Here is an 11,113-nt window from a genome sequence, read left to right as displayed (position 1 = left end):
CAACTTCCAGCAGCAGTATTTCCGAACCGATACGACAACATAAGCTTCAAGAAAAGGGTATATTCCTTTTTAAAAGGCCGGCAGCACACCTGCAACGCCGCTGGTGTTGTGGGTGATCGTGGGCGGCGGTAGTCACTTACCATCAGGTGAGCCGCATGCTCGTTTGCCCCCTGTGTTGTAAAAAAAAGGTGTACAAATAAAAATGACATAACAAATGATAATACCAACTTTATTAACAACTTAACATTATCGTTAAAAAAATTAAATATAAAATAATTTGAACATATATTATACAATTGAAATAAAATTTGTAAATGCTACAGAGCGGGCTATAATTACAAAATAATTTGTGCGAAATCATATTAAATTTTATTTAATTAAAAATTAATTAATTTTATTATGGATGGCTTACAATGAAAGCTGGCAAACGATATACAGGGTGAAACCAAAATGCTTAGGATACATTTTATCAATGTAATTGAGTATTTCCCAAATATAAAACCTCCCATCTTATAACAGTTATGTTATGGGAGGTGTTTTCAATGTTTTTCATCCCATATTTATTTCACTGTTAGAATACTTCCTTAGAAGTTTTCTGATAATTTTGATATCACTCTGTATAAAGAAGGAATAGCGTGCACACAGAGATAGATACATACAGAGATAGATACATACAGATGGAACAATTTTTATATAAAAAATAAATTAACTAAACTTCATGTTCGAAAGCTGTTGATAGCAGATACACGTCTACACTTTCAAAAATCCCATCTGAAATATAATCCTCGTAAATTTTTTCGACAAATTTCTAATAGAATTATAATGAGGGGAAAGGGATTGTTAGTAATGGGGTCAAATAGCCCTATTACTAGTAATATCAGGTCGACCATTCACGATGGTTTCCAGGGGGAACCATTGTAGTTTAATTCGTCATGATGGGCTAACTGACCTACTTTCATCTTCATCTGTCATCCCTCACTGGTGCCCCGCCAGTGTATACCGATAGCGCAGACGAAGTTACCATACTATAATCACCTATTAAAAAAAAAATAGAATTATAATTTTGATATCAGTCAATTAGGCTTCATAGTACATAATTTAACGACCTCTCCTTCCCCACATTCGCGGGTTCTATCCCAGCACAATACAAATATTTCTTAAATTTATATAAGAAAATTTAGTTATACAAAGTGCGGTAGCCTGACCTTCATAACACAAGATTTCCCTAGCATGTAGGCTAGATACACTTACTGTGTATCTCAAACAATGTGTAATGTATATGTATCTTGTAATTGCAAATGTATATTTTTGTTAAATAAATTATTATTATTATTTGTAATTATAAACCTGTGCTTCACTACATAGTATAAAACAAAGTCACTTCCCGTCTGTCTGCCCCTATGTATGCTTAGATCTTTAAAACTACATAACGAATTTTGATGCGTTTATTATTAATAGATAGAGTGATTCAAGAGGAAGGTTTATATGTATAATACATGCATAATATAGTAGAGGAACACTGATAAATTTAGAGGTTTCCAATGTGATGTGATGTAATGTGTACCCGTGCGAAGCCGGGGCGGGTCGCTAGTGTATGTATAATTTTATGTATTAAAAAAGTGTATCTATAAATTATGGGCATATGGCAGGCTCTGATTAATTCGGTATTAGATAACGCTATAGTAATGTCTTGTGGCATTTATTATTATTAATTTAGAGCTAAATATTGGCACGCAATGTACAGTTGCTCCATCTGTATGAATCTATATCTGTGTACATAAACATTCGAGGCGCGTATGTGGCGAGGCAAATATTTACAAATGATTATATTATCATTACTGCTAACTATATCACATGTGCGCAGTAACATCATTTCTTAACAATTGTAATTTATGGCGCAGACATAGCAATAAACGTTCTAACTCTTTGTCTATTTTACTATCCATTTTTGGTTTGCTCGAAAATTGTTTTACAACATGCTATATGTGGGATATGGCAGTCAAATTACATGTGTCATGGGCGTCACAGTATATTCCGGCGACGGTTGCTACGTTCCAATAGATGAACCATCAGATTATTTCCATTTTAAATTGTATGAAAAATAATATGGCAGCAAATTAATAATTTCAATATGACATTAATGAAAATTATTGGACAAAAGTGTTCATTTATCATTCTCAACACGACCGTAATAGATATCAGTTTGATTGTATACTTATATATATATATATATATATATATATATATATATATATATATATATATATATATATATATATTATTATAATACTTTTTTATACTTTTTAATATGAGGGAAATATTTAATTAATAAGTAATAAGCGAAGAATTAAAAATAATTTATTTAAGAATAGAATAGATTTAAAAAAATACCGACTTTATTCGTGACAAAATAAATTATTTCAATTTAAAAACTAAACTACTGAATCGATCTGCAACACGAGAGAAGTTGCTTGTGGATTGCCTGCCTTTTTAAAGTTTGTAGGCACGTTTCCTTAAGTTTTAAATTGAAGTCTAAAACAAACATGGCGGCAGTTAGTTGATAATAAAGTAGACAAAGTGTATACGCTGTTCTAAATTCAATTTTAATAAATTTTCATATGGCAACCCATATGAAAGGAGTCTGTTTAAATTGTTGAAATAAAAAAGTAATATATTTTTCCCTCCTTATTCATAAAAAAGTTAAAATTCTTATAAACCTATTTATTTTAGTTATTAATTTTTTTTAAAACAGTATGATTAGAGAGAAGTGTGGACTCAAAGATGAGTGTCGACTTTCCTTCTGGGCAAGGCTTACGTTCAACAGTGGAGAGTTAACGTCTGATATGATGATGAAGAAATGAGGTCCCCCAGGATCAGAGGTCCGTGACGGAACTGAAAGACGATGTAGTGACAAAAAATCGTAAAGAGAATGATGCACTGGTTTGGCCATTTGGAGAGGATGGATAAAAGAAGAATTACGAAAGAGATTTATCGAGCAAGAATGAATGGAGATGTCGGTAGGGGCCGCCCTAGACGGACGTATGTTGACCAAGTAGGCGACGTGCTGAAGAAGGGCCAAATTAAAAGTAGCCGTAATTGGTGAGCGTGTATGAAAAGATTGATGAATGTGGAAGAAGCGAAAGAGGTTTGTTTGAATCGAAGTATTAGGCGTTCCTTGTTTCTGCCTACCCTAATAGGAGACAGGTGTGACTGATATATATAGTGTTTTGTCTTTTTCTTTCTCATTCAATTCCCAATATGAAAGAATGAGACAAAACATTGCCAGTAAAAATAGATTTGTAAGAGATTTTTCTTTTTCATGAATAATAGTGTATTTCTTTAAACTGTTATAATATCTATAATGCTGCTAATGCACTATTTAGGCTTGTTAATTTGTTAAACAGAGGTCGATTCTGATGCGTCATTTTTCTAAACGAATTTTTAAAAACAAAATATCAAATTATGTCACAACGGCATATTACTAAGGACCATTATGAACTATTTTTTACCAGAAAAGTAAAAAATAATGTATATATATATTATTCCACGAAGGTTGCAAACAAGCATACAGCCCGTCTGATGGTAAACGGTCACTGTAACTTACGGACTCCTGCAACACTACTGGTGTCACGTACGCGTTGCCGACCCTGGACAAATCATATTATACCCTTTTTGAAGAACTCCATACTGTAATCTCTGGAGCAAACCTAGATAGGAAGCTCACTCTGCAGCCTGAGCGTTTGTGGGAAAAAATTCCTTTGAAACCACACTGTATGTGACCATTTATGGGTTCAAGTATGTGAGAGTAAATTCCTTGTCGATGGCGAGCGGTGCAAAGATATGTAGAAACTATCAAATTTAAAAATAAGGCTTAGAGGAATGACACCTCAGAATCGTTCCCATACTACTACACAGTCGCTATCTGCGTCTGTCTGTTTCTTTGCTTACTTCTCTTAAACCATGCAACGAATTTTGGTACGAGGTTCAATGTCATTTAGGTATTTTTTACAGAAGATTTATATGTACAATTAGCATCTGTGCATAGTCGGGGCGGGATGCTAGTATTAAAATATTGTGATTTAAGCTTGAACAATTAGAATGTATAAACATAAAAAAATGACAAATGTAAAATTTGGACAAAACACTATTTGAAAATATCAAATTTTATTATGTCACTTTACATAACGTAAAACTAAGTTACGTACGGAATTAGAAATAATTTTTTTATATGTATAAAATAATAAATGTATTTTAATTAACAAAAACAATGACATTGAATTCACAATGAATAGATGACGCACGTTTTCGAATTTAGATATTGTTAAGTTAGATGTAACTGATGATGTTCAATGTCCATACACTTACATCGATATGTAACAAATTTATAAAGATACAATTTTAAATTTCTAAAATTATAAATTCTAAATTATTTTCACTTAAATTGTTAACATAATATAATCCATTTGTTATATTTTTGATACCAATAATTTTATTAAAGTCACTACTCCAAAATTTCTAATTAAATCAATGCGATTGCAAATTTAGATTATTTTAAAATTTTATTTTAAATTAAATAAATCAACGTGTGAGTAAGTTACAATGTAGAGAATTATACACGACACAAAATTAAATGCAATTCAATCGTATCAGTTTTAACGAATTTAAGTTTCCTATCATTGTAGTAACAGACTTTGATTCATGCTGTCCACCTCGTACGGAATATGTCGTGATGAATGAAAACGAAAAATTTAATTCAATAAATAAATATTAGTGCTTTATTTGGGACATTTGTCATCCATTTGCGTCCACAGAGTAAGCAATCTTTATTTTGTTTAAGAGTCAGCACTGTCTTTATATTGACGAAATTAGAAAATGAATCTATGCAACCATTGAGTACCAACCAACAAAATCAATGTATGTATACAGTGTTGTACAATCATTGCCGCTGTCCAAAATATCGATATCGACATTTATTATAAAAGACCTGGCTACTTTATAGTCAAAAATTTTTCTATTTAATGAACTGGTTGTATAGATTTCACAATTTCTCCGAAGTGGCGCGCGTCTGCTTGTGCCGTGTATAACTCTTAAATTATAGACATAAAAAATATTTTACATTTCTTTTAAAACATGTTTCAAGATGGCGCCCTCCGTGTTTCTAGTTTGATTGACCCCCGTGTCTAACTGCGCCACAACTCTAGGTTCTCTATGATCGGACTCTATGGATATTTGTGAGGAGGTTTCAACAGAGTCTATGTTTTGGAATAAGAGGTTGTTGGAGCCGGAAGAAAGATTCCTTTTGTGACCAACTTCGTAGGGATTCGGACCTGGAAACAAAATAAAAAAGATATTTAAAAAAATATCATATCAGTAATGAGGTTTAACAACTCCATTGCTAGCAATACACCCTATCAGGTCGACGTCCACGCGGTTTCCCCTGGAAACAATAGTGGTTAATTCTTGTTCAATTGGTCACTATGGGCCAACTGACCTGCCTTCATCCTCACCTGTCACCCTTCACTGGTACCTAGTCAACGTATACCGATAGCGCAGGCGGGGCTGCCATTTCATCTTCACTCATTAAAAAAAATGGGGTCCATGAAAGCGATCAAACGTCAAGAGAATGATACATATATGGGAAAGCGGACAAAGGCCGCTTTTTGCTTCGGCCAATCAACGTCCCGGTTACGTAGACAAAGTCGCCGGTGAAGACTAGTATAAAACAAATCATTATCGAACCATACCCAAGGTCGAAGAGTTCTTTGACGTGGGCGTACTGCTTCTGCTTGTGGTTTGGGTTAAACCCATCATGTTGGGCAGCGGGGCTCGCGGTTTGGACTCGTTCTCCAGAAACTTGACGAACTCCGCCGCTATCCCTTCTGAGGCGTTGGTGGACCGCGCTAGACCGAGCCTCTCGCACTCTTGCTGATTGAAGTCGAGGACCGTTGACAGTATCTTGAGGACTCTGGTTCTGTGGATGGAATAATCATGAGAAAGGATTACTATTGTACTCATTATTTTAGTATTTGTAACATGGTTTAACTTGTCTATGAAATATTTAATATTATAAAGTTACCGTGTGATCCCGGCATAGAATAGGCTGCCTTTACCTTTCCTGTGGGTGTCATAAGAAGTGACTAAGGAAAAGAAGGCCTATTCTATGCCGGGACCACAGGGGAATAAAAATTTCAACCGTATCAGTATTACCGGTTCTGGGCACTCTGCGCGGCGGCCATCACGTAGTTCATGACAAGATTCTTCACCAGGTTCTTGTCGACTTTGTCCTGCTGATTGGATATCGTGTTGTTGTATCTCTCCTCAGCTGCCGCCACCGACATTTGCAGGGTGCGTACTAGATGGAGAGATGTTTTCATTGTATTTATTGAAGTGATTACTATAAATGTACTGTTCGTGTTGTGACTTCACGATTGAACTTCATTATGTTTTCTTATGTATCATCATTATCATCATCACCACCACCACCATCATCATCATCATCATCATTATTCGAAGTAGGAAAACTAATGAAATAAATTACTTCTAGATGGCGTATCAATGTACAATATACTAGACTTTAAGTTAGACCTTCTGGTGCACTATGAAAACCGCATACAACATAGTTAAGTAGTATTTGAAAAAAATGTTAATAATAGAATTAAAAATAATAACAAAGACACTTTAAAGACAACGTCCTGCAAATAATTGGGTTACAAAATAAATTTAGTGCTACCTACTAATAATTTTAAAAATACAAAAAACAAACATATGGGAAAAATAATTGTTACATATGCAAACAACGTAATAGACAAAGTTATAGTCTGTTCAATTAGAATTTAATGACAAGGTAACCACTGAAAACAATGTAAGTAAATGTCAAATCAAAACATTAAATCTGTTATTTAGATTTTTATTTATATTGCTATTGGACATCAGCAGTCTTCAGCAGTCGAATCAATTGTTTGTTTATATTTTTCTTAAGTCCCATAAAAACAGACTACACAATGCATAATTTTGAAAATAATAAAAAGACAATTCTACATTTCAATTCTATAACAAAAACTATTTACTCTTACCATGCAGTTGATGCTTGGTGTTTTTTCGCTCGATGCATACGCACGCACGATCTTAAAGTATTATTCAGCCACTGGGAAGGGGGTCAAGGACTACAGACACTATCGAACAACCAAAATAATGGAATAATACACGAAATTGTCACCATTTTTGATTCACGGTCATACTAAATTTCTCCAGGCCATTCGAAGAGTCGTACACAGATTCCAGTCACGTTTTCTGCATGTTTTTAGTCCAAATAGTATAATTAGACTTTAAAATCTTTTATCATGCAAAAGAGTGTGAAATATTTGATCAATGAGTTTAACACCATCGTTCAAATTGCACCATTATCGTCAACTTTAGCATTTACAAAAAAAAAAAATTTAATAAAGCCCATTTTAAATGAACTTAACAAACTGATACTTGGATCAGAAGAGATGTAAAATTTTAACTGTAAAACGTCGTGATAAACGTTACAATTAAATTCATACATTACTGTGATACAGTTTGGTTTATAATTTTGACCGATGTATCAAAAAGGTAATGTGTTATGATAGACAACGTATGTTCAGTGCGAGTAGCCATTTTCCCTCATTTTTTCAAATTCTACCAGTACCTGAAGTAATACTCAAAGACAATGCGGCAATTCTTCTATTGTCTACTCTTCTACACACAATTGAAAGATCTAAATAAAATAATAATAATAAAAAAAAAACTCTTGCATTGGAAATAAACTTAATAAACTTGCATGTGTTATTAACAAAGGAATTAGTTTAATCATTACAGACAATGATAATGAAACAAGAGAGGAAACTGGCGAAGAACTGATATCCAAATTACTATTTTTAAATTGCATATAAAACTATTTAAGGTTTGAATTTACATCTTTAAATTAGAATTTCCAATGCAAGAAACAAAACAACAACAAACATAAACACACTTAACAATGACGTGTGCTATAAATCTTGCAAGTGCAAAATGAAAATCGATGCGATGATGAAAAATCTTGCAAATAACAAAGTGGCCAATTACAGGTACGTAACTGAATTGACGATTTCTTAGAAAGATAAAAAAAAAAAAAAACAAAAGGCCGAGGCTTTACAATTTGCATAATTTTTCATCAGAAACGTTCACAAAAAAATATAAAAGCAAAAATGGTGATAGAACACAGGGACGACACGATGTGAAGCCAGACGCCTCAATCAAATCCCATATGGTAATCTGAGTGTAATGCGGACTTGCTCGCTGTGGACACATGTCAGCTAACCGCTGCCTGTGAACCAGGTTGCAGCCGCGGCGTGATGAAGCCTCACAGTTACCAAATGAGATTAGACCGAAACAGGCAAAAGCTTGTCTCTTGAAATGCTATTTTCATACGTTTCGAAAGTTTTATAAATCTAACCAGTGTAAATTTTAATCCTGACCCTATAATAACATGTTATTGTAAATACAGTGTCGATTAGATTTTGAGTATCTACATATTTCAATAATTAATGGATATGCAATTATTTGTTAAGAAAGAAACATCTAGATATGAAGCTGTAAATATGAAAGTATAAACCTAAATATTTTATTATTACATCTACAATAATGTCGCGGTCGACTTCAATGTCAGCTGCTATAGCCGTTTATTTGAAACCAAATTTGGATTTGCAAGTCATATTCGGTCTCATGATAGTAATACATAATTTAGCTAGGATCGTCGTTGTCAAATGCGATATTTTTTGTAAAGAGCTTCATATTATCAATATGAAAATTCCATAACAATGTCTCAGCGGATACAAACACTACATGCTACAGTTCATATGCAGAATCAATAATGAAATCCTGGACACACGTTGAAGCGAACTTAAATTGACACTACACAAACATTGTCGTAAATAAGCAAAATCTAACGTTCAACTTACATGTGTCAATTGTGTTGCTATGGTTTTGCGGTATCGCAGTGTTTAACTGTATACCATCTGGTAGTCTGGGAGCAATAATCCCAGAATTACCAGCTGATATTTAGTCAAACAACTGCTCGACATGAGCCGGTTAAAACTGATAGTATCCCACGGCTAGTTCAGAATGGTTATGAAATATGATTGCGGTAGAAAATTATTCACTATGATTGAGATGTCTCAAATCTACATTAGTGCTACAACTATCTAGCTAATAATTCTACAAAACAAGAGAACTAATAAAAATCGAATCATATCAATCTTTCTAATATTAGTTTATCACTTCTGCTTTCAATAAAAAATTTTTACACTTACGTGTTTAAGGATTTTTTTCATTAATGTTAAAAAGAAGTGAAAAACTAGTAAAGAAAATACAGATTTTACAAATTTCATAGTTACATCAACAATATTTAAATTTACAAATTAATAAAACATTTATTATCGTTATTATTCTAAATTGCATACCTTGCTCTTTCAGATCGTTGATCTGCGCAGTCTTCATTTCTACTTGATCACCTAATCTTGAAGCTGCTCGTAATCCCGCCAGAGATTCCTCTAATTTATGATCTAGCCTTGATATTTCATCTCGTAATCCATCGTTTTCACGTTTCAAGTCTTCCATTTTATTTCTTATCTTCTCTGTGGCTGCATGTATGTCACGTTCTTTGTCTATAATAAATTATATATGTAATTATCTAGCTAATATTTAATTACTAATATTTTTTATATAAATACCATTATTAAATTCCTTTCAATTACGACTCTATATGCAATCAAATAATTTGTTTTGTGTAAATTATAATCATACTAGTTTTTATATATTGTGGTCTTCATTTTCCATTTCAAATACTACAATTTCATGACAACTAGTACTAGTTTTGATTCGCGACTCCGTTCACTTAATTGAACAGAATTAAAGGTATAGCCCATGCCCTTCTCTATTTTAAATAATATTAGTATATCAAATTTCATGATGGTTAGTTGAGCTGTAAAGATGCCAAATGGTAACAAACGAAAACATTTACATTGAGACCGAAATTTGTTAATCGCCAGGACAAAAAGTAGTCTATATTCTTGCCCATCCCGTATAGGATGTATATTAGGTACTTACATATGAAATTAGCGTTTTGTCGTACTGACCATTTTGATCTGAAATATCTCGTCTTTGGTTAAGAAACCCAAATTCAATTTTATAAATTCATTGAGCTGATGCATTTGAGTTTTGAAAATCCATTCATTTGTTTTTTCCTCATTATTTTTTTCCTTGGCGTCGCTCATTACCGCAATGGAAAACGTGAAATATCTGTATATTTACAAGTACGAGTTCTACCGTAGCACCATTGCTGCAGAAACATCTCGAAGGATTAATGATGTGTACGGCGCTGGTGTCGCAAAAGAAAGCACGGTACGTTTTTGGTTTCGGTACGTTTTCGTATTAGTTCTGGAAATTTCGACCTTCAGAACCAACTCCGTGGACGCCAATTTCAAATGAAAGGACCCAATATATTAAATTTCATAGTGTTAGTTAAGCTGTTATGGCGCTAAGAAGTAACAAACGCATTTTCATCTTTATAATATAGATTTTTTTTAATTACATAATACTTTTACATCTTTATCGTTGTCAGAGTTGGAGTAAAGTTTACGGATAACTTAAAATTTAATATACAGTACTGTACTTAGAAAATAACTCTCAACTGACCAAATAGGCGACGTGTTAAAGGACCAAATTAAAAGTACCCGTAACCGGCGAGCGTGTTTGAAAATATTGATGAATGTGAAGGAAGCGAAATAGGTTTATTTGAAATCGAAGCATTTGGCGTGTCTTTATTTCTGCCTAATCTAATGAGAGACAGGCGTGACAGATATGTATGTACTTAGAGGATGTACCAAACAGAAAATTAAGACATACTACGAAATGGCAATAAAACGCTAAACATTTTAAGTATGAGTCAAAATAAATAATGTTCTTTCTGTGACACATAGCGAGTTACAATCTTAGTAATTCTTAATTTAGTCACATATTTTAGTGATTTCACCAAATTGCTTATTACGTGTATTGAACTGCTGATACGCGACGACATTTTGAAGGTGATATAAAATATTTATTCCTATTTTTT

General features: G+C 33.2%; 1 protein-coding gene across 2 annotated transcripts in view; it reads right to left on the bottom strand.

Moving 5' to 3' along the window:
* Window positions 1-213: 213 nt before the first annotated feature.
* Window positions 214-11,113, bottom strand: part of LOC113523228 (thyroid receptor-interacting protein 11-like) — a 78,535-nt gene continuing 67,635 nt past the window's right edge. For both annotated transcript variants that reach the window (XM_026909109.3, XM_052892045.1), the window contains 4 exons: window positions 9,462-9,665; window positions 6,208-6,352; window positions 5,745-5,971; window positions 214-5,327 (listed from right to left, as the gene is read on the bottom strand). In XM_026909109.3, the coding sequence (XP_026764910.2) occupies window positions 5,113-5,327; window positions 5,745-5,971; window positions 6,208-6,352; window positions 9,462-9,665 (791 nt within the window). In that variant the 3' untranslated portion in view covers window positions 214-5,112. The remainder of the gene's footprint in view (window positions 5,328-5,744; window positions 5,972-6,207; window positions 6,353-9,461; window positions 9,666-11,113) is intronic.

This window comes from Galleria mellonella, unplaced genomic scaffold (assembly GCF_026898425.1).
Source record: "Galleria mellonella isolate WM207_F2 unplaced genomic scaffold, CSIRO_AGI_GalMel_v1 utg146, whole genome shotgun sequence".
In the NCBI taxonomy this organism is placed as follows: domain Eukaryota; kingdom Metazoa; phylum Arthropoda; class Insecta; order Lepidoptera; family Pyralidae; genus Galleria; species Galleria mellonella.
This window is presented reverse-complemented; position numbering and strand designations above follow the sequence as displayed.